At 39.9% G+C, this 24490-nt stretch overlaps 1 protein-coding gene across 26 annotated transcripts in view; it reads right to left on the bottom strand.

Moving 5' to 3' along the window:
* The window catches only part of Immt (inner membrane mitochondrial protein), a 38714-nt gene that overhangs the window by 8811 nt on the left and 5413 nt on the right, over positions 1-24490 (bottom strand). For 4 of the 26 annotated variants that reach the window (XM_017592621.3, XM_039107572.2, XM_039107577.2 and 1 more), the window contains exons 2-11: positions 20685-20758; positions 18357-18546; positions 15168-15276; positions 14194-14319; positions 13796-13891; positions 10232-10368; positions 6465-6568; positions 5353-5488; positions 4276-4405; positions 1207-1221 (exon numbers count right to left, since the gene is read on the bottom strand). In XM_017592621.3, the coding sequence (XP_017448110.2) occupies positions 1207-1221; positions 4276-4405; positions 5353-5488; positions 6465-6568; positions 10232-10368; positions 13796-13891; positions 14194-14319; positions 15168-15276; positions 18357-18546; positions 20685-20758 (1117 nt within the window). The remainder of the gene's footprint in view (positions 1-1206; positions 1222-4275; positions 4406-5352; positions 5489-6464; positions 6569-10231; positions 10369-13795; positions 13892-14193; positions 14320-15167; positions 15277-18356; positions 18547-20684; positions 20759-24490) is intronic. The other 22 variants (XM_017592626.3, XM_039107573.2, NM_001034928.2 and 19 more) reach the window with 11 other exon arrangements.

The following is a 24490-nucleotide window of genomic DNA, read 5'->3' as shown; positions in this document are numbered from 1 at the left end:
CACTGCCCCTTTCCAAGAACTCCAAATCAGTGTAATGTGAACTCATCATATCCTGGCTTTCTAATTTACTAACTTGACTTCTAAAAGAACAGCCTATAGACAATCACTACTAAACATCATTCTATGTACAACTATGATTAGCCCTAACAAATATTCAAAAGAAAGACAACTCCCACAGTTCTCCTCTGAGCCACAAGTACAGACAGGCACACACTCACACCCCCTCCCCCAACACACACACAGGCACACGCACACAAGTATGTATAAAGAAATATTCTGCAAAGCTGAGAAATGGCTCAAAGGTTAGGAACAGCATCCAGTGCTGCTGTTCACAGGATCTGGGTTTGATTCCCAGCACCCACAGGGAGTTCCTTGTAGCTGCAGTTACAGGGCACGTTAAGGCGCTCCTCTAGCCTCCACAGGTACCAGGCATGCAAGTGGTGTAGGGATACCTATAGATAAAACACTCAAGACACATAAAATGATCCTTAAAAAAAATTTTTTTTTAAATAAAAGGATTGCTTTCTACTAAAACTAAGGAGTCTTTTGCACTGAGACTCACTGAGTAATTTTAATGTGTGGGACATCTCTGAATCTTGGTTTGAAATAAATACTGTAAGTAAAAATACAATAAGTAAAAAGACTTAAGCATTGCACATTTTTTTCACGTGGAACAGGTTTATTGGAATGGCAGTTGGGGAGGTGGTAAAAGAGGGAGAAGAGAGAGAAAAAGACAAGTAGAGAAAGAGAAGAGTAGAGGCAGCCATGAGCATGAAGAGAAGAGGGAAGGGAATGGGAGAGAGAGGACAAAGAGGGAAGAGGGTGAGAGCAAGAGAGCACTGCGTATGTAACACTAGAGAACCCTCAAAATATTTCAAAGGAAAAGGATATTTTTGGAGTCTGATTTGACATGAAGGCTATGAAAAGATGAGACAAACCTGGGCGTTGGTTGATAACTGATAAAGTTGGGTGAAACATCCATGGGAGTTATTCTATTTTTTTTTTCTTTTTTTTTTTAATGTTTGAAGCTCTTTGAAATAACAAGTAAAACAAAGACCTTATTGTCACTCTCTCTCCCTCCCTCTCCCTCTCCCTCACACACACACACCCTCATACACACACACACCCTCACACACACCAGAAAGAGTTCAGTATTTCAACATCCAAAAGAATGCCATTAAACATAAAATTTACATAATTACTCACCTAGGTCAGAAATACCTACAAATAAAGAGAAGAATAGTTTGAAAAAAGAAGGCACACACTTTGGTTAGGCATCATTAAATAGCAACATCCGGAAGGACCAAGAAGTTTCTAGAAAGCAAGATGTTTATTTTTCTATATTTACAGAGTCAGAGACAGCATTCCTAGGGTAGGCTGTAATATTTCAAAAGAGAATCACTGACATTAAGGATTGTTCCGGTTAGAAGGGATTTGTCACTGTCTCATCATAGCACATCAACTAGACTTTACTAGGAGACACAATTCTTTGATTATTGTCAACTGAACTCATTTATAGAATATTTCTCCATCCTCATACTGAGTTCCAGTGGCAGGCCACTTCCAACTGTCAAATACTTCAAGAATTAACGTTTTTCTTTAGGGACAATTTTGGAACAGTCTTTTCAGATTGTTAACTTTCTGCTTCTTCCTCCTGAAAGCTGGTCTTATGAAGGTGTATCACAATAAGTTTTCTTAAATAAACATTACAGTGAACTTTACATTAAATTTACATTTAACCTGTGCAAAATTAAACCACGCCCTCTGACTGTTGCTGTTCCTTTTTTTAATGATGTTCCTTATCATGATTACAAACACTAATGAACCTGTGACAAGGGAAGGGACAGCTGTCAGCCTCACTGTCTTGCCTCTCTCTCTCTCTTTCCCCTTGGCAATTTTGGAGTTAGAACATAATCTGTCTCCAACCAAATTTTAGCCTTTAATTTTGAAACAGATCTACACTGTAGCCCAGGAGTTTGCAGTCCTCTTGCCTCAGCTTCCTCAAATACATGGGAGTATAGGCTTGCATGCAAGCCAGATCTGTCTTTAGTATGAAGCTTGTTAAGAACTTCTTGGTGTAAATTCAAAGATAAGGATTTTTCATAAAAAGTATCTGTTTCTATAGCAAAGGACAAACTAAGTTGGGACAATGTAAGAGATGACTGTAACAGGCACATGAATACAATAGTATGTGCTACCGTGCATAAGCAATAAAGGAGACATGCTTATGGACTCTGGATTTGGGTTATCAGTCCTGTTTATTTTTAAGAATAATGTATGTGTGCTTGCATGAATTTATGAGCACTGTGTGCATGTAAGTGCCTGCAGTGGCCGTAAGAGGGCATCAGATGCCCTGAAGCTGGAGTTGCACATGTAAACTACTATATGAGTGCTAGGGAACAAACCTTGGTCCTCAGAAAGAGCAGTTAGTATTCTTAAGTACTTAACCATCTCTCTAGACCCCAAGCTCACTTTTATACTTGACATGAAGATGTATCCTTAAGTAAGTTTAGTTTACAGGTCCTTAAACTTCACAATAGCATCAGCCTATTCTGTATTTTTAAATATTTTTTTATAAAGTATTACATATATTTATTTATTTGGCTTGGGTGCACCATGGCAACTGTGTGGAGGCCAGAGAACAATTATTGACAATCAGTTCTCTCCTTCCTCCATGTGGGTCCTGAGGATAGAACACAGGCCACCAGGCTTGGCGCAGGTGTCCACACCACCAAGTCTTCTCTTTGGAGAGACACAATACCAGGTCACTTGCACAGATACACATAAGGCGCATTTGACTATTTCAAAGCTTTCTTTCTTTTTTTGTTCATTCTGGTGCTGGGGACTGAACTCAGGACTTGTACATACTAGCTAAGTCTCTACACTGAGCAACCCCCTCTTGCCATCCTTTTCCTTTTTTTGGAGTCAGGGTCTTACATACATAGCCCCGGCTGTCCTGGAACTTGAGATATAGACCAAGCTGGCCTCAAACTCAGAGAGATCCACCTCCTCTGCCCCACAAATGGTAGGATTAAAGGCATGTGCTACCATAGCAGGCCCTTTTTACCTTTTTCAATGCTGAGGCTCCGACCCAGGGCCTCTTGAATGCTAGACAGTTCAACCACTAAATTACACCCCTAGCTCTTCTGTGCTCTTACTATACAACAGAGCCTTAATGTACACTGGAAGTTTACTAAGTAAATACACAGGAGCTGAAGTGCTGGATTAGGAATATACGCACCTTCAAACCAATTGCTAAACAAGTGGCCCCTGGCTATCTTCCCATTCATATCAGTGTTCCGGGTATATTCACTAGATGGCCTCTATCACTTCACCCTCAGATGACTGTAGCACCTTAACAAGGTCTCACTAAGTAGCCCTGGCTGTCTTAGAACTCACTATGTGGACCAGACTAGCTTCAAACCAGGCTGGATGCTCCTGCTGCTGACTCCCAAGTACTAGGACTAAGGGTCACACAATCATGCCTGGCTCTGTAACCAACTTCTCTACCCTTAGGCATCATACCACTTCTCTTATTCAATTTCATAATCTCACAAGAATGGGTTTTCCAGCTAGTGTGCTGTGCCCAGCAGTGAATGCCTATAATCCCTAGTACTGGAGAGGCTGAGACAGGACAGTAATGAACTTGAGAACAGCCTGGAAGACCTGGGGTCACTAAGTGAATTCTCAAGTGTACCTTAACTAATCCATTCCAAAGATTTTTAAATATTATATGATTTGAGTAAGTATATAAACACATTAATACAGTTAATGTTAAAACATCACTTTAAATCACTCAGATTCTGGGCTAGAGAGATGGCTCAGCAGTCAAGAGCACTGACTGCCCTTCCAGAGGTCCTGCATTCAAATCCCAGCAACCACGTGGCCCAGCAACCACGTGGTGGCTCACAACCATCTGTAATGGAATCCAATGCCCTCTTCTGGTGTCTGAAGAGAGGTACACATACATAAAATAAATAAATCTTTTAAAAAGAAAAATTCACTCTCATTCCACTTTTAATTTTTGAGTAGCAAATCAGAATCAAATCTTGAAACATAGAATTAAACACTAGTGAACCTCTGCTCACCAGGATCAGAACTACCAGAGTAATGCCAGTGTTCTCTCTGCTATGACAGAGAGAAAATAACACCCCACATACTGATTGAGACATGCTAGAAGCACTGGGATGGAAGGCTGGAGTTGAAGCAGGTTTAGATTAGTTGATTAGATGCTAAAATCCAGAAGGAAAATGGCGATCATAAAGTTATACTTACTCATCCCTTTCCATCCAGGAGTGATGTCTGGAGTGATGCTGTCCAGCTCTTTTCTAAAGTCATCCCTTGCTTGGACCACAAGTTCATGATATTGAGACACCACCTTAGCCTCTGACTGAGCAGCCTGGACCTAAGCAGATACAAGGGGTCTCTGGATAAATGCAACTAAAACACGACCTACACTCTAAGAAACCAGTCTAGCTGCAGGGGTACAAACAATACATAGAAATCTGAAGATCAGAAAATACAACTAACTTGTCTTTTTTAATACAGTATGTTTTGTGAAAGCAAGTGTGTAAATGTCAGAGAGCATCTTGAGAGAATCAGTTCTTTCCTTCCACTAACAGAGTCCCAAAAATCCAACTCAGATCATCATACTCAGAGGCAAGTTCCCTTATGCTGCTACCGGCCATCTGACACAAAGTTTAAAAGGAGTTAAAAATGATACTTTTAAGATTTATTTATGTAGGGGTTGGGGATTTAGCTCAGTGGCAGAGCGCTTGCCTAGCAGGCGCAAGGCCTGGGTTCGGTCCCCAGCTCCGAAAAAAAGAAAAGAAAAAAAAAAAAGATTTATTTATGTATATGAGTGTTCTATTTGCATGCACTCCTGCATGACAGAAGAGACATCACATTCTATTATTATAGATAGTTGTGAAACACCATGTATTTGCTGGGAAACTGAACTCGGGACCTCTGTTAAGTGTTCTTAAGTTCTGAGCCATCTGACTAGCCCAATACTTAAAGAGATAGTAGGAATCAGTATTTTCCTGAATTCTTCTTTTTCCTTTTTTTTTATTGGATATTTTATGTATTTACATTTCAAGTGTTATTCTATCCCCTCCCTACCCCCCCACATCCTCCTACCTCTTTTCCCCCCCTTACCCCTGCCTTCTATGAGAATGCTCCTACTCCCACCCACCCACTCCACCTCAACACCCCGGCATTCCCCTACACTGGGGAAAAAAGCCTTCATAGGACCAGGGCTCCTCTCCTATTGATGCCAATGTCCTGAATTCTTAAAAATGCTTTAACAGATACTGTAAAATATAAAACATAACAAAGACTTCAGAAACACACCTTTTTGACCACGCTATCCAGATCCACTATCATGCTGTGCAGTTTCTCCTCTGCAGCAGTTATATAAGGGGTGGCCCCAGCAATCTCTCTTTTCTTTGCATCTTCAATTATAGTTTTCATCTTCTCTAACTCTTCTCTGTGGAGAAAAAGAAAAAAGAAAAAACATTAAGACTCCGTTTAATTGTTACTAACTTTATTAAAGAGTTTCGAAGTCACCAATTCGGGCTTTGGAACAAGAGAGCTCTGTCAGATTCTGTGTCTGACCTTAGTTGTGTTCTCTATCCCAAGCTAGAGTTACCTAGGAACGAAGCTCAAATGAGAACATGATCTCCTATGACTGGCCTGTAGTCAGGCCTGGGAAGCATTTTCCTGATTGAGGACTGAGATTGAAGAGCTCAGCTCACTGTGGGTGGGGTGCCATCCCTGGACAGGTGGCCCTGGGTTATTAAGAAACCAGGCTGAACAAGCCATGGGGAACAACGGTAGGCAGAATTCCCCTGTGGCCCCTGCTTCAGTTCTGCCTCCAAGTTCCTACCTCGACTTCTCTCAATGATGGGCTGTGACTGAGATATGTGAGACAAATAAGCCTTTTCCTCCCTAAGCTGCTTTTGGCCATAGCCTTTATGACCAAACAAGATACACAGGAAGCAAACTAAGATACTAGGTTTAAGCCAATTTGTGGGGAAAAAAGGTCAAAGTAGCAGACAGTTTAATAAATTAACTGCTTTTGTAGTGATGGCAAATTGTTATGATGTATATACTGAATTCTGATATAATTACACTGAGCATTCTCACTAAAATGTGGAAATTAGAACAAAACTGTGATAACTGTGTAGACACATATAATCTAAGCACTAACCAATGCAAACCTGAATTTCATATGAGTTCCTTTAGATTAAACTTCTACTCATTTTATTTTAGCTTAATTGTCCTTCATATAGTTCATCCTCTTAAATCTTCCGAGGGCCAGCTCAGAGTATACACTGGTGGTGAAGTGAGGGAATGGTTTCTCTGCTTCTTTTTCATTTGTAAAGACAGCACAGAGAAAGTCCAGCCCAAAGAAAGCCACCAGAAGAGGCCCTAATTACGTCTTAAAGTCCGTAAGTAATTACTTGGCTTTGAGAAGGGCATCAGCAGCTTCGTCAACTGCCTTTCTTCGCTCCTTCAACGCACCCTCCACTGTTCGCCACTGGGCTGACTTCTTCTCACCTGCAATCTAAACAAAATTTTAAATTATAACCGCTCTCAGTCATACAACAACAGGTCAAGATTAATGCAGAATTCTGTGCCATTAAATTCAGGGGGAAAATCAGACACAAGTACAGCCAGCGTGCTCTTTACAGGGTATTCTAAAATGAGACAACACAACTGACTTCAGGACTCTCTTTCAGCACCCATTTTCCAGGCAAGTCCCACTGACATCTAATATAGTCTCCATTTTAAGGGCATATCGATTACCAATGGAGAACTTAAAAGCCAATGCTCTTAGGAAAGAAATAACTTTTATTGCACTGGACCACTGTGACAATCTAATGAGCTTCTTAGAACCAATTTTTAAATCCTTAACTCCAAACATTACAAAGAAATTCCTTTACAACACATTGAAAAAATACTTAAAATTGTATAAAATAGTAACTAAGGTCTAGTGATAAGATTAATAAACACCCATATTAATATTGATGAGCACAAACATTTCAACGATACCCAAGTACTACAATGCAATATGGAAAAACAAACCTTGCCTTTTATTACAGAATTCTTCATAAACGATACTAATAGACTTCAAAGACGTATCTCCTGGTTGCAGAGGTCAGAGAGAAAAGGCCCCCTAATGCAGCTATTTTCCAGCACTATGCTGATAAAAATAACTTGGGGACTAGAAGGATGGTGTAGCAGATAAGAGTTTGTCACACAACCTGACAACCTGAATTTTGCCCCTGAAATCTATATAAATAAGCTAGACGCAGTGATATACATCTGTAATACCAGCATTCCTACAGAGACAGCAGGCAGAAACACAAGAATAATCTGAAAGCTAATGGGGAACCTGGCCTAGAGAAGATACTGACAAGAGAGACACTGGCTCAGTAAAAGTAGAAGGAATTGATTCCTTAAGTTGTCTTCTGACCGCCATACATGCACCATGACAAGGAAATACCCATACTCATACACACTCACCATACACACACACACACACACACACACACACACACACACACACACACACACACAATAACGAAAGGATGTTATATATTATAGATTCCAGGTCCACATACAGCTTTACTAAACAACCAGAAGTTGGAATGCATTTTTAACATTTATAAAGATGTGCCAGGCATGGTGATCTGAACACTCAGGAACTTAAGGCACAAGGACCACAAGTTTATCTGGTGTACATAGTGATTTCTAGGCAAAATAGGCACATATAGTGAGATACTATCCCCCCTCAAAATAAGCAAAAACCAACCAACCAATCTCTAAAAATAGGAGGGCACAATGGTATGTTGACACAGTAAGATCACAACTTTGAAACTGGTTGAGACTACACAGTAAGACTATCTCAGACAAATAAAATAAAATTTTAAAATGTGGTCAGGGATTCTACTTAATTGGCAGGGTGCTTGCTAGCATACACAAAGCCTGGGGCTCCATCCCCAGCAGCACATAAAACCAGACACAGTAGCACATGCCTGCAAATCCAACATTCAAGATGTAGAGACAGGAGAATCAGAAGTAAAGGTCATCCTCAGTTACACAACAAGTTCAAGGCCATCCTTTGATACAGGAGACCCTGTCTCAAACAAAAAAGTAAACAAATAAAAACAGGTTTGTTCAATGAAAAAAATTTAAAAAGTAGTATTTAAAACAATTCACAACTGTGTTTACAGATTTTTATAATAATAGGCCTAACCCCTCATCTTCATTAACTGATTCTGTAAGGGTTCTTCAGTAGGAAGCTGTGTACCTTCTCCTGGAGGGTAATATTCTTCCAATGCTGCTCTACTCCAAAGCCACCAACTGCTATCCCTCTGAACAACATTCATCCAGTGCATCCCTGACACCAAGGACATTTCAGCCCTCCCACACCCATGTAATGAGCATGACCAACATCTAACTGCTTTCCCAATTTGTTGACTAAACTATAATAGCTACACCTTTCTGCCTGTTGACTTCAAACTAAAGTTTTCTTTTCATTTATTTATTATTTATTTAGTTTTTGTTTCGGAGACATTTTTAATTTTGGAACAGCCCTATCTGAGCTGGCCTCAAATTCAGAGATTTAGCCTGCTTTTGCCTGGGATTAAAGGTGTGTGCCACCATGACCAGCCATTTTTAAGCATTACAGTGTTTATTTTTAGCTTATTTATTTGAGTATTCATTTGCACTGTACACCAGCAGGTCAGAAGAAGGCATCAGATCCTATTATAGATGGTTATACCTACCTGTGTTTCCTAGGAATTGAACTCAGGACCTCTAGAAGAGCAGACAAGTGCTCTTAAAGTCATATGTGACTCTCTGGTGGATGAACAACACACAATGCGTCACGTGTGGTCCTGGGACACAGTAAGAGCTGGCAAACTCACTTTCTGATCAACCAGAGCCACAGCCTTAATGCTGTAATTCACATGCTTACTCTACTTTAGCCTAAACTACTTGATCCTGAGATGTTCTCACATGCTCAAACTCAAGTTCCAGAAACTGCGTTCCAGTAATAATTCAGAAATTAAAATGATTAAGTTTAACAGAAGTTACTAACATAAACACAATGTTTTATCTGTGATATATAAGAAGTTTTATTACTATTTCTTAAATTTTCACATCATATCTAAAGATTTAAATTTACTTAAAGAAATGTTTGGCGGGGCCATGTGATGATTGCGCATACCTTTAATCTCAGTGCTTGGGAGGCAGAGGCAGGTAAGAGTTTAAAGTGGTCTGATTACAGAGTGAGTTCTAGGACAGGCAGAGATGAAGAGAGAACCCTTCTCAAAAAACAGTGATGCAAATAAATAAATAAATACTACTTTCAAAAGGTAACAAAAAACCATGTAGAAGGAGTAGTAAAAAAAAGCAAATCTATACTCTCTCTTAGGCCAAGTGAGACTGTGGACCTAGTAATCTTACCACTTTTCAAGTAGAGACAGAAGCAAGTTCATCTTTAGCTACACTGAGTTCATTATCAGCCTATAATATGAGACACTGTCTCAAGCAAAACAATAAAATTAAATAAAAGTTTATTTAAAATACATGAAAACACTGTTTAAAATTTGAAAACTACAGGGGCTGGAGAGATGGCTTAGTGTTTAAGAGCATTGGCTGGTCTTCTGAGTTCAACTGCCAGCAACCACATGGTGGCTCACAACCATCTGTAATGAGATCAGATGCCCTCTTCTGGAGTGTCTGAAGATAGCTACAGTGTACTCATATGTATAAAATAAATAAATGTGGCCCATTCTTTAAGGAAAAAAATTACATTTACTTTTACTGATGACATTACTAACAAGTCTTTGTGTACTAGCTACATGGTAAATTTAGTTATCAGTCTGAATTACATGACACCCTGTCTCAAGAAACAAATCCCTGAATCCTCACACTGTTAACAGTGCTCTGTGGTTCATCTAAAACATATCTGAAGGTTTTTCTCAGCTAGCACACACCTGTGATATCCCTACTTAGGAAGCTTATGCAAGAAGATCACTACAAGTCACTTCCAGTCTGGTCTCCTTAATTGCAGGCTAGACTGAAATACACAGTGAGAAGATTCTGACTTAAAAATATAAAAGGAAAATCATCATAGACTCTCTTTACTCTGTGAGAAAGCCCCATATCACACAGAAGCAACCAGTCTCTTTCACAGGTCAGTCCTTCCGTGGCGCACCTCAGAATTGTCCATGGCTGTTTTCAGTGTGCTGGAGTGTGCCTTGACAGCCTGAACTGCAGCATTCTGGGCTGTAATAGTCTGCCGAGTGACGGTTGCAGTCTGGTTCAGAGCATCTTCTAAACTCTTGGCTAGAGCTGAAAAAAGAAAGAACAGTTAAAAATAAATCCTCCTTACAAAAGACTTTAAACTTCTATTCTTCTCCTAGAAGTATTTCAGCACAATTAATTCACTAAAACATCAAACAAAATAAACTATACACAGGACCCAGTTTTAGGGAAGCATAATTCTCCTAAAAGTATGAGAGTGTGGTTATGGGTGGGAACTCAGTTACAGAAATGGCTCAGAGCACTTGCTGCTTCTCTAGAGGCTAAGGATTCTGGTTCCTTGCACTCATATGGCAGCTCAGAATTCCATCTAACTCTACTCCCAATTTAACATCCTCTTCTGGCCTCCACAGGTACCAGGCACAACACATGGTGTACATACATACATGCTGGCAAGCACTCACACAGATAAAACAATCAATATATCTTTAAAACAATAAGTACAGATGGTGGTTTTGTCAGAGTTTACTGTAATATTTTCACTTTTACAGATGTCTGAATTTTCCAAATTAAAGGTTGTTTAGGGGAAAAAAAAATCTTAAAGGCTAACAAATCAAATAGGTTTAGAAAATTCTGAAGACTATATATGTAGCATAATCATTAGCTTTTTCATTTTATAAAAATCACACTCATCAGAAAAAAAATGGTGCCTATTTCCACATTCTCAGCAAGAGGAAAACCCTTAACAACTCAATATGTCCAGGACACAAGGAGATAACAAATCAAAGAAAACATGCCAGCAAAGAAGAACAAGCTGTGCGTGTTGGTGCTTGTCTGTAACCCTAGCACTCAAGAAACAGAGGCAGGAGGATAACCACACATTATACAACAAATCCTTATCTCAAGCAAGGCCGATGAAATGGCTCAACAGATAAAGAAAGGCATTTGCTGGCAAACCAAACAGCGTGAGTTCAATCCCTGGAACACACATGGTACAAATAACCAAGTTCCAGGTTGTCTCTGATTTCCACATATACTTGCCATGGTAACTGTGGCCCAACACACACAAACGTGTGTACAAAATTAATTAATTAATTAATTTAATTTAATGCACTTTTTAAAAAGACTATCCAAAACAAAGAAGTAAAATCAATCAAGCAACAACAACACAACAAAAAAAATCTAAAAGAAGGCTTAGAATGAACAGTTTCCCTATGAAAGCACAGGAAATAAACACCAAATGTTAAAGGCTGTCTTCTTTAAAAAAAAAAAAGGGTGGGCATGTGCACACCAATGAGCAAAGAGAGACAATAATGAAAAAAATGCCAAGAAAGTAAGGATCAAACTGCTGTTTAATATAAAGAACAAGGGAGGAAGAAAGCAAGAGAGAGACAGAGAGAGAGAAAGAAAAATGTAGTACCTGGCTTTTGTGCTAGGCTTTTTTAATGGTGGGCATCCAAGACCAGAAAGCAGTGGACCATACTGAAATGAGATTGCAAGCAGGTCACCTACAATGTTACCCTCTTTAGACGTCTATTGACTATGCTCTAATCCTTGGTTAAAAAAAGAAAAGTGCACATGCATACATAGTTCTAAGGTTTAAAGGGAAATTAAGAGGCAAAAGCCAAGATGCTAATTTTTTTTCAGTTTACCTAAACAAAATCAAGAAATTTAGATCAACCCCAAAGAGACCAGCTAAAGCAACAGACTCTGCATCTCAATTCATAACTTAAATCAAGGTATTCATATGACCGAAGAATAAAAAGTGAGTAGAGCACATGACTGCACATGTAATTGTATAACTGAGAAGACTGAGACGGAAGGGTTGTGAAGTCAAGGCCATCCTGGGCTACAGTGCTACACAGTAAGGTCAAAGACAGCCTAAGTTACACATGCCAAAATCTATCAGAGACAGATGGAGTGATGGAGAGAGGGAGGGAGGGAAGGAGAAAGGATAGTAACATTACTGACAAATGAGAAAGTGCAAAAACATTTCACTGAGAATTTTTTTTACTTATTTAACATTTTCAACTATCTGTAACACACAATTGTAACAAGTAATGTGGGCTGCAGAGATGGCTCAGTCAGTGGTTAAGAGCACTGACTGCTCTTCCAGAGGTCCTGAGTTCAATTCCCAGCAACCACATGGTGGCTCACAACCATCTGTAATGAGATCTGATGCCCTCTTCTGGTGTGACTGAAGGTAGCTACACTATATTCATTTACAGAACCTAAATAATCTTTAAAAAACAAACAAACAAAAACAACTAATAATGCCCTAGACCTCCTTCCCTCTTCTCTGAGCAGCTCCTGAGCGCAGGGTAGAGACAATAAGGTACCAAGGAAAGAGCCAGATGCAGCAGCAGTAAAAACAAGTGATGTGGCCAGAGAGAAAATTCACAATAGCTGCTAGAGAAAGTAACTTCCTGTTCAGCAAAAAACTTTTCACACCCCATTATTTCCAAAGTCACTAATACATAGCACACAGTACAATAAGTGACAGCCTGCATCTCCTGTACCAGAGGAATATCTATGTAATAGCAGGCTGGGGAAATGGCTCCGTGAGTAAATGCTGCTCAAGCATAGGACCTGAGTTCAGATCCCCACCATCTATGTAAAGGCTGAGCATTGCAGCAAATGCATCTATAACCACAGTTCAGGCAGATCCCAGGAGGCCATTGGCTTGTCAGGTCTAGCCCAGGAGTTCTCAACCTACCTAATGCTGCAGCCCCTTAATACAGTTCTCCACATAATAGTGACCCCCAACCATAACTAGTTTTGCTACGGTTATGAGTCAGAATGTATCTGAAATGCAGATGGCGATCCCCAAAAGAATCATGACGCAGGTCTTGAGAACTTCTAGTCTAGCAGAAACAGCAAGCTTAAGGTTCAAATGAGCAATCTTGTCTCAAAAACTTAAGTGAATAGCAATACAAGAAAATAAAGTCAATTTCTGAGTTCTAGACACTCACAGGTGAGTGAACCAAAACACACACACACACACACACATACACACACACACACACACACACACACACACAGACACACACACAGAGAACTGAAACTTAAGAAAAATACACTTGTTTTGCTGAAGATTAGCTCAGAACACCTTCTTACACACACATACACACACACACACACACACACACACACACACACACACAGAACTGAAACTTAAGAAAAATACACTTGTTTTGCTGAAGATTAGCTCAGAACACCTTCTTTCCTATACATACGTAATCTGAGCATTAAAGGTTGAAATAATCCATTTCTGTTTCCTGGAGTTGTAAGACAGCTTCATCTAGACATAAAATGGGTTTGGGATGCTCACCAATACACCATCAGAACAGCTCGTTACCTGAGTAAGAACAGTTTAGTGGGAAGAGCACAAATGGTGACATGGTGGTAGGAACTAAGCAGTGACATATGGAAACCAAAGAAACCCCAACAGTTACTGGTTGATAAAAGCTGGGCTAAGTGATGAAGAGAGCAACAGAGGATGACTTGATTTACATACACTCCATCTCAACTTGTTCTTGCTTTTCCTGTTGTGCTAGGCGAGCTGCAACTTCTTCAGGTGGTCGCTCCCTTACAGAAGATGAGGATGCTTCCTCTTGCAGCAAAAGTGAACAAGAGGAAAGCAAATTTCAACAGACTTTCAACAGGGGTAAAGAAAGCAGTGACAGCGACAAACGTGGAGAGGCCTCTACAAACTCATGGAAACTTTTAAAGAAAATAAGGGATTCGCTCTTAATGTATGGGTCAATTTGGATTTAGAAGTTAAAGTCTTCCCTAGGCAAGTTTGAAGGCTGGAAAACAGTCTAGGTTCACATTTCCAGTTATCTACAGGCTGGCTAGGCAATAACAGTTCTGGTGAGCAAGACTTTGACAGCACAATATAAATAATTAAACTACCTGCAGTTACGAATGTAGATGTTCCTTCATCAGTGTTGGGACATTCGGTGTTTATAGTGTCCTCATGCTCAACCTCAGGGGCCGGATCACCTGCTGCAGAAATAATTTGAGCTGCCCCTGTAGATGCTATAAATACATGTTATGCATGGTACTCATAATGCTGTTACCGTATGAAGGAAACTACTGCTGAGCACGTCACACTGTACTACTTAAATAGAAGACTTCTACCGGCCTATATTTGAGTAATAAACAGAAACAGAAAACTGACAAAGACTGACACAAAGTCTTCTCAGTGCCTACAAACACTTTAATCCCTCTTACCTCAAGAAAGGCTTCTAGTAACAGTGCTAACTCTAAGCACAGAGAAGTGAACATCAGTAACACATCAAAAAGAACAGCGGAAGAAAAGGGAGTCTATGTCAAAGGAGGAGTGATGAGCGATTTGGCAGAAGGTCTCTAACCATTCCGAAGAGTAGCAGAGATAAAGGAAGACATGAAGGATGTGAAAAAAGCTGACAGTTTCAAACACAGAGAAGAGTACGTTCACAGGGAAGATAGTGTGTGAAGAAAAGGATTCACTTAAAAACATCACTTCAGAAATGATGATTTTAAGAAAGATTATAAACAAAAACGTTGATGAAGAGGAAAAACAATTTTAGAGATGAAATGGGTAGGAAAACAAGAAAATGAGAAAATTTTGTTTTAAGAATGAAAGTTCTCATTCAAAAGGTATCTCAACATATACACAGGAGAAAAGGCTGGGTATCGATAAAGAAAAAGAAGATTAAAGTTAACTGCCAATCGAAGTTCAATACTATGTCCTCTCAACCACTGAAACCTGCAGGGGAAAACAGATGAACTAAGGATTGTTAAGGGTCCTTCCCAGTGCAGGAAGACCCTCCTCAAACTTTAAATACATAGACTTTAAGACAATCCCTCCTGTCAGACCTTCCAAAGACTACAAGTACAAGTACCTGCTGAAGCTGGAGTATCCCCGTTCGTTTCCTGGGTCTGTGCCATGGGCAGTTCAGAGTCTGTCATCACCTCTGATACGCTGGAGATTTTTAGTGGACCAGACTGAATCTTGGAAATGGAAATATTTAAAATTTAGGGTATAATGTTATTTTTTAAAAGGGAACATATAGTAACATTCTTTTATAATGGCCAGGTTATCAACATTTGTCAATATACTCATAGAAAGTAACTGTCATTACTACAAAAAAACCTTCTAAAAATGTAATTTCAATGGACTAGGCCATGTTTCAGGATATATAACAGCATGTGGTACATTACCATCCCTTTCCATGTCATTCCTCTTACATAACTATAATACTGAGAAGGAAGGATATTTCCACCTAGAGCCACTTCTTTTGTAAATAAAAATATAGTTTTCTGTGTGCATTCAATTAGGAACAAATGACTGATGACAGGCCTAGAGTAAAAGTGAACATCTGTTTTTTGTTTTATTCCCAGGATGCAATTACACATGAAGAAGCATGACAGGTTTGTAGGCAGTAACTGCTTTCCTTTCCCAATTAAAGCCAGACTAACTTAAGGTACTACTGTTCATTAAGGACTCTGAGATTTGCTGGGGGAAATGAGGAAATAATTAAAACTGTTGTTCACCACTCTTGTTGTCCCCTTTTACTAATGGTCAGAGCAGGCAGAGGGCCACACAGTCCTAGATGATTAATTAAAAAGAAATAGTTTAAAACTATGTCACAGAAACTAGAAAACTACACATTTTCTTTGAATTAGGCTGCTTTCTTTAGAAAGTGACTATTACTATGTCTTTGGGTGTTGTGCCTGCATATATGTCTGTATATCACATGTGTACTTGGTACCCAGGGAAGCCAGAAGAGGGCATCAGATCCCCTGGAATGGGAGTTACAGATTGTTATAAGCCACCATATGAGTGCTGGGAATCAAACCCTAGTATCCTCTGAAGAGTCTCCAGTGCTCTTAAATCACTGAGCCATCTCTCCAGCCCTGGCCTGTTTTAATTTTCAAACAGGGTCAAACTCTGTAGCTCAGGCTGGCCTTAAATTCCAATCCTTCTACAGTAACCGTCTAGATTTCTTCCTAAGGTGGGAAAAGCAAGGAAGAATGAGACGGCTTAGAGTAGTTACCATAACTGGTAAAGTCCACACATCATAGCAAGAAAGGAACCAGTGCCAGGCACTGTGGCACTGGCCTTTAATCCTAGCACTTGGGAGGCACAGGCAGGTAGAACTGGATCTCTGAGTTTGAAACAGCCAGGTCTAAGTGAATGTCAGGACAGCCAGGGCTACACAAAGAAACCTTGTTCCCCTGCCCTCCCTGTATCTATCGGAAATGACAACTCTGAGAATGACTATGAATAAATGCCTAGGCCTTAAGCTAGGGCTTATTCCCCAACTAGCTCATATCTTAATTAACCTGTTTATTCTGCTCTATGAGTGCCACATTGGTGGTTACCACTCCTCAGTTTCATGTGTGTCTCCTCAGAAGACATTCAGGGATAATTCTTCTTGTTCCTGGCTCTATTCCAAAGTTCTTCTCTCACTACAGGAACTCCCACCTCCTATTTCCTGCCTCAGCTAATAGGCCATCAGTTATTTATTGACAGGTGATACTTCTATACAGTACACGAGATTCTCTCTATGTGCTCTGCCCCCCCCCCCCCAAAAAAAAAGAAACCAGGGAAAAAGGAACCAACGGCCAGCTTCTAGCCTGACATTTAACTTTTCCATATTCAACCAGCATTCTTTATTTTCAACATTTACTTATCAGAGGGAAAAGCACACACAACAGCACTCACGTGATGGTAAGGCAATTTGCAACAGTCAGCTCTCTGCATCCAATAGGTGATCACCAGTCTTTTTTTTTTTCTCGGAGCTAGGGACCGAACCCAGGGCCTTGTGCTTGCTAGGCAAGCGCTCTACCACTGAGCTAAATCCCCAACCCCGATCACCAGTCTTAATGACAATACTTTATATACTGAACCATCTTGCCAGTCCACCAGACAATCCTTACAGTCTCATTTTTCTTTTTTCTTTCCTTTTCTTGATTCTCAAGATCGGGTTTCTCTGTGTAGTCCTGGCTGTCCTAGAACTCAACTCTAGACCAGGATGGCCTCAAATTCAAAGATCTACCTGCCTCTGCCTACCGAGTGCTGGGATTATCACTTTACATTTGTTTTTTGAGAAATTAAAAAAAAAAAAAAGTGGGGTTAGAGAGAAGACTCAGTGGTTAAGATCACACTGACTGCTCTTCCAGAGGACCCAGGTTCAATTCCTAGCACCCACAAAGCAACTTACAGCTGCCTCTAACTCCAGTTCCAGGTGATGTGACACCTTCACAGACATACACAGAGGCAAAACACCAATGCATATAAAGTAAATAAATAAATAAATCATTAAAATCATTTAATTTAAAAAAAATTAAAAATGTTTAAAAGTTCCTGGCAAACAGTGCCATGAAAGCACATCATAGGGGTTGGGGATTTAGCTCAGTGGTAGAACGCTTGCTTAGCAAGTGCAAGGCTAAGCAAGGGTTTGGTCCCCAGCTCCAAAAAAAAAAAAAAAAAAAGAAAAAAGAAAAAAAAGAAGAAAGCACATCAATGCTTTATTTATTTATTTTAGAAGACTCTACATTGACATAATCTCTATTCTTTCAGGAGAAATCTGGAGGTGAAAACTGAAGGTGGGAAAGGCCAGGTGCATGGGGAAAACAATGGCTTTAGTTTAGAAGACAACTGTATAGGAAATTATACAGGGCAAGGTAGAGTAAGCAGAACAGAGGGCTAACAAACAAAAGCAATAATGAAGAATCTAGCAATTCTAACCCAGTAACCTGGTAACCACCACTATTGGGAGCTGAGGGCTCAGTGGCTGGAACCTAATCTCTAGCACCAGTGGGGGTGGGAAGGGAAGAAATCACAAAGCATGTAGATTGTAGTGAGCTATGCACAGATAACACTATCCAGATGAAAACAGCTTGCTTCTTAAAAGTATTCCATACTCAGGTATAATGGTACATTCCTGTAATCCCCAAATGTAGGAGAAGAAGCCAGAGAATTGGGAGTTCAATCACAGTCTGAGCTACATAAAACTGCCTCAAAAATAAGTAGTTGAGTGAAAGCATTTTATAACATAAATTGAAATACTGTTTAAAATTCTTACCGGTTTCTTTGGCAATGGAACAGTATAAGGTGCAGAGCCAAGAACCATCCCAAAGAGCTTGTCTGAATAAGGAATAGTTTTTTCTACACTTTCCCGGAAATGGGAATCCCATTTGGCATACAGGATAGTGCCACCAATCCCTCCACCAACAAACAAAAGGCCAGCTCCAGCAATTTTACCAGCAGTCACCCTAGAAGAAGGAAATAGGAAAAATATCAAACTTTCTTGTGTCCTCTTTTCAGCTTTCCTACTGAATCTTACAGACCTTCCCACTTCCATTTCTCTACCATGGACTCAGACCCCAGCAGCCAAGAGTGATATACAGCTGCAAACCACTTTTTATTGATCATTTTTAATGTGTCTGCAATATGAAATAACAATATTTACATACAGATAACAAAAATTTTAAAAGATAATAACTATAACAGAAAGAATGAAGCAGTCTCTCATATGACCCTTAAAACTTGCTATTTGAAAATTTGAGATTTCCTCTGAAGTCCCACAAATCACTGACTTTCAAAGCTCCTCTAAAAGCTTCTCTGTAAGAAAAATAAAGTGAATCCTTTACAACAAAGAAAGCCAATTCTAACATTCTAATGGCTGAGGCAGGAAAACTGCCCAGAGACCGAAGCCAGTATGGGTTAGCTACAAAGCAAGACTTCATTTCACATAAATTAAATTTAAATTTGAAAACTGGGCTGGAGATGTAGGTCAGGGCCTGCTGCTCAGCAAGTCCCAACCGACAGTAAGACATCAATAAAACAAACACACACTTCTTAAACTTACATTATAGTAAGGACCTAAATGAACTCCGGCAAAACAGAAGTAAACACTTGAAGAGAGGACTCCGCTCAGTGCCACCCAATTACCAAAGAACTGAAAGGAGCTTCATTACTAAAGCTTTGTTGGGGTCTGCCCTGTATACAGATCCCTGCATCTGTATTTTGATGCTAATTCCACTGCCCCAAGGACAGCTGCCTAGTCAGTACTCAGGTGACTTCACCAGAACCTTCTCTTCATTTAATTTGTAAAATACAGGTGAGAGAAGGTACAGGATAGAAGGAGGCCTGTCACTGGACGAGAAGGAAGGGTGGGCAGGAGAAAAGTTTGAAGGAAGAGGACACTGGAAAAGAGGAGAAAAAACAGGAGGGATGGAGAGAGTAGTCATGGTGGAAAGAAAATGGAAGCTGATGTTAAGATTCTACTGTGTAGGGGTTGGGGATTTAGCTCAGCGGTAGAGCGCTTGCCTAGCGAGCGCAAGGCCCTGGGTTCGGTCCCCAGCTCCGAAAAAAAGAAAAAAAAAAAGATTCTACTGTGTATTTACAGGTTGTTATTGATGTTCTTAAGGGATGGATGTGTATGTTTAGGCGGGCAATTATATCTTATCAATTGGGTCAAAGGTTATTGTGTTGTGTGTTCTTTCATGTGTAGATTTAAGTGTAAGGGAGTGTGGGGTGCCTGGTCTGGGCCACCCTGGAGTTGGGATGTGTGATTCTGGCATGGAAACCTGCCTTGGGAATTCGATGGGTAGAGAGACTGCTGCCAGGCTCAGAGAGAGGCCTTTGGTAGTGTGCTATGGGATGGAGCAGAGCGAGTGAGAGGCTTTGCTGACTGAAACTTAGATATCTAGCAGATATCTTGGGGGACTGCAGTGTAGACCTAGTAGGGATAAAATACAGCATTTTCATTTTTTATATTTTTACAATAACAAAGCTTCACCCAAAATAACGTAACAGAAGGAACTTCTCAGATCTTAGAGCACAGCTTCAGTGTAATATAGTAGTTCTCTTTTACTGGGAAGGGGGATTTGTTCCAAGAACCCCAGAAGCCATGAATAGAATCAAATGTATTTTTCTCTATAATATGTATCTATGATAAAGATTAATTTATAAACTAAACACAGTAAGAAAGCAATAACAATAATGAAATTGAACAATTTTAACAATATTTTACAATAAAGGTTATGTGAATGTGGTTTTGCTCAAAAATATATTATTGATGATGTCCAGCACTTGGGAGGGAGAGGCAGGCAGATCTCTTGTGAGTTTGAGGCCACATTGACCTATACAGTGAGCTCCAGGAAGCTGGGGCTTTATCTAGAGACCCTGTCTCAAAAAGATTAAAACATAAATGAAAACTCTTACTCTACTACACTCAGCCTTCCTCTGATGACCATGGATGTTATCATAATACTGTTTCCTTAATAAAAGTTAGTTTATGCAGCCATATCCACATTCAAAGTAAACACAAACACATACACGCACTCACACACACCTCTATTATTAATACACAGTAAAGAGCTTGGTTCCAAGGAGACGAGTCACATACCCAGAACTGCTTGAAGTGGAGTATCTACGGCATGGTCGTAGTGGGCGGAGGACAAACTTCCCACACAGACAACTCTAAAGGAGAAGAAGACATTACATCAATACATTAAAGGAATTTGGAAGTATGATGGCTCATACTTGTAACCCCAGCAGTCTTCAGGCTAGGAAGATCATAAACTACAGGCCAGTCTAAGATACAAAGCCAGACCACCTCAAAATGCAAAACTTTTAATACATTTCAGGAGATTTTTAATTGAAAAATTCAAATACACTTTTCTTAAAAGTGTATTCAAACAAAAATTAGTTTACTTTCAGAAATCTACCTACAAAACACTTTTCTGAATGTTTAAAAGCAGTTCTACACTAGCACTTACTTAGAAGGCTGAAGCAGAAAGACTGCTACAAGCTGCAGGCCAGCCTGGGACAAGCTGTAAGACCTTGTCTCAAAAAAACAAAAACCAAATAAACCCTAAAACCTCAAAAACAGTAATAAAGAAAAAAATATTCTTAAATATTGTGCTGTTGAATTTTTTTATTTTCTTCATGTTTAAGTTACATTTATTGTCTATATATGCATACACAGATATATGTGTGCACTCGAGAACACACACACATCCACACAAACTCTACTCTTATGTAGAGGTCAGAGGACAACTTGTGGGAGCCATTTCTCTACTTATCCTATGTGAGACCTGGGGATCAAAGCTCACCAAACTTGCACCACAAGCATCTTATCCAGGACCATATGGCTGACCCTAGTTGCTTTTGTTGCCATTGTTTTGTGAGTCAGGGTCTCACATAGTCCAGATTAGCATTGAATCCTTGCTCTTTCTGCTTCCAACTCCCAAGGGCTAGGATCACACAGAAGCAATGTTTAACTTGAAAAAGAGAATCAGAATGATTCATTGGTACTTTTAAGTTTATATATGATTCTCATTTCCACTGGGATTTTCTATAAGCGTTAACTGGAATAGGCCACTGGGAGTGTGACCTGGGGCTATGTCTTGTCAAAGTCCTATCACAGAATCCCCTTTCTGCTTCCTGTGCACCATGGGGTAAGAATCTCTTATTGCATGTTTGGACCCATTCCTAAGATGTTCCATTTCACCATGGACCTAAGAACCACGGGTTATGTATGGACTGAGCTCTTTGAAAAAGTCTGCTGCATAAACTATTAAAATTTGTTAAATTCCAGAGAGCAAAAAGATACAGCCTATTTGAATAAATCAAAGATGCAGTGAGGAAAAAAAAAAAAAGAAACAGGAAACCAAATAAATCCCCCACCTCAAGTTGTTTTCCTTGGATATCTGGGTCACAGCAACACAAACACCTAACTACCACTACAAGATTTAAAAAAAATAATGAATTTAAACAATAAAAGAAATAAAGAAAATGTAAAAAACAGTTTTTGGATGCTCCAAAAGAAAAGGAGCCAGCCATAACTAGGACTTAGGTGCAAACAGTTGTTGTGGTTTGCCCTGGAGTTATCTGTATTTTGATGCTAATTCCACTGCCCAAAGGACAGCTGCCTAGGCAGTACTCAGGACTCAGGTGACTTCACTAGAACCTTTTCCCCATTTAATTTGTAAAATACAGGTGAGGGCAGGTACAGGATAGGAGGAGACTTGTCACTGGACGAGATGGAAGGATGGACAGGAGAAAAGTCTGAAGAAAGAGGAGGAGACTGGAACGGAAGGGAAAAGGAGACAGGAGGGACAGAGAGAGTAGTCATGGTGGAGAGAAAATGGAAACTGACGTTAAGATTTTACTCTGTGTATTTACAGGCTGTTATTAATGTTCTTAAGGGATGGATGTGTACTGGGCTTTGTATGTTTAGGTGGGCAATTAATTATATCTTATCAATTGGGTTAAAAGTTACTGTGTTGTGTATTCTTGTGTGTGAGGGTTTGAATGTAGAAAAGTGTGCGGCGTCTGGAGACACTGGGCCGCCATGGAATTGGGATGTGTGTTTCTGGCATGGAAACCTGCCTTGGGAACTAGATAGGTAGAGAGATTGCTGCCAGGCTCAGAGAAAGGCCTTTAGCAGTATGATATGGGATGGAGCAAAGCAGGTGAGAGGCTTTGCTGACTGAGAATTAAGATATCTAGCAGATATCTTGGGGCACTGTGATGCCAGATCTGGTGGGGGTTAAAAGACAGCATTTTTATTTTTTATAATTTTACAACAACAAACAGTCCACGTTTTTAGAAAAGAAACAACAGAGAATGTAAAAACAAAAATCCAAAGGGGAGAACAGAAATTCCCAAGCATCATAGCAATCAACCATCATATCCAGCTAGATTCTACATCTATTCTGGAACTGACTGACTGCTGTGCTCCTCTAGCTGCCTGCTTTTTTGAAAGAAATTATCCAGTGCTTGCCACCCCAGTAGATGCTGATATAGAATAGGAAGCAGATGACCTTAGTACTCTGGTTTCCAGAACAAAACTGGAGGAGGTTAAGAACTTTACAGTCAGATCAAAGATATTTTACCCATTTTAAGATCTAGTTAAAATGATAAGACCCTGGTCCTAGTTGAATAAAATTTTTGTAGTGTCTTAGAGATGGCTGCAATGGAAGAGAATATTAGTTACTCTAGCCCCCACCCCACAAAAAATAGGGCTGAGTGCATCACACAATATTGACTGTACATGTGTGTGTAACGGGGGTGGGGGGAAGAGATCAGTTGTTCTAACCTCCACCTTCACCAAAAAAAAAAAAAAAAAAAATTAAGGCTGAGTATATTTTGCAGTACTGATTGTAACAAAGCAGATATGCCAAATGCTCTTCCAGAAATATGCTACCTATCAAACATGAGTTGTGTGTCCTTCCCTGATATGGGGATTATCCAGAAGAGACAAATTTATAGAAATAGTAAATAGTGGCTGCCAGGGTTTAGAGAAGAGGGGATGGGGTAGGGAAAGGTGCGAAGGCAGGTTTGGTTAATAATTCATTAACAGAGGGCAGTGAAAGCGATGCTCTGCGCCTTCTCAAACTACAGCATAAAAGGACTTGACTTTGGCCTGACTCTGCTCTCAGAACCTTCTGCTAAGCTGTAAGGAAATCCCAAAACACAGAGATGCCTCAGCAGGAGTTCCAAGGCAGCAGTCTTGCTGAGCCAGCATCAGTAGCCAAGAAAGTAAGGGAACATAGGGACTGACTAGTCCTAGGCACTGTCTTAGGGTCAATGCACAACAATTGTCCCTATGATCCCAGGAAAGACCTAGAACAAAAGCAACAAACAATGCTGCTATTTCCCAGATGCAGAAAGACTTGTTACATAGCTGTAGTTAAGCAGAAACATATTTTTAAAAAATGTTTTCCAATTATTAAAAATTATTAGAATTTATTCAATTTATATGTATTTTTATCAGTATGTATGTGTGCCATGTGCATGGTTGGTGCCCATACGGAGCAGAAGGCATCAGACCCCTTGGAACTGGAGTTATGGACAGTTGTAAGCCACCTTGTAGGTGCTGGGAATTGAACCCAAGTCCTCGCAAGAGCACCCACTGAGCCATCTCTCCAGCCCAATCAAAATACATTTCATTACACTTATTTATTTGTATGTATATGCATGTGCACAAGCCACAACAAATGTATGGAGCTCAGAGAACAACTAACTAGAGTTGCTTCTCTCCTCCCATGTGGTTCCCTTGACTGAACGTAGATCATCAAGCTTAGCAGCAGGTGCTTTTACCTTCTCCAAAACAATATGGTTTGAAATTCAAGGATCTAGGCACATCTGATAGTTTAAACCAATTGCAATTCCCTTGTTTTTAAAAAACTCATACTGTCCTGTCCT

The sequence above is a fragment of the Rattus norvegicus genome, chromosome 4 (assembly GCF_036323735.1).
Source record: "Rattus norvegicus strain BN/NHsdMcwi chromosome 4, GRCr8, whole genome shotgun sequence".
Taxonomy (NCBI): domain Eukaryota; kingdom Metazoa; phylum Chordata; class Mammalia; order Rodentia; family Muridae; genus Rattus; species Rattus norvegicus.
Note: the sequence above shows the minus strand (reverse complement) of the source record. Positions and strands in the feature narration are given on the sequence as shown.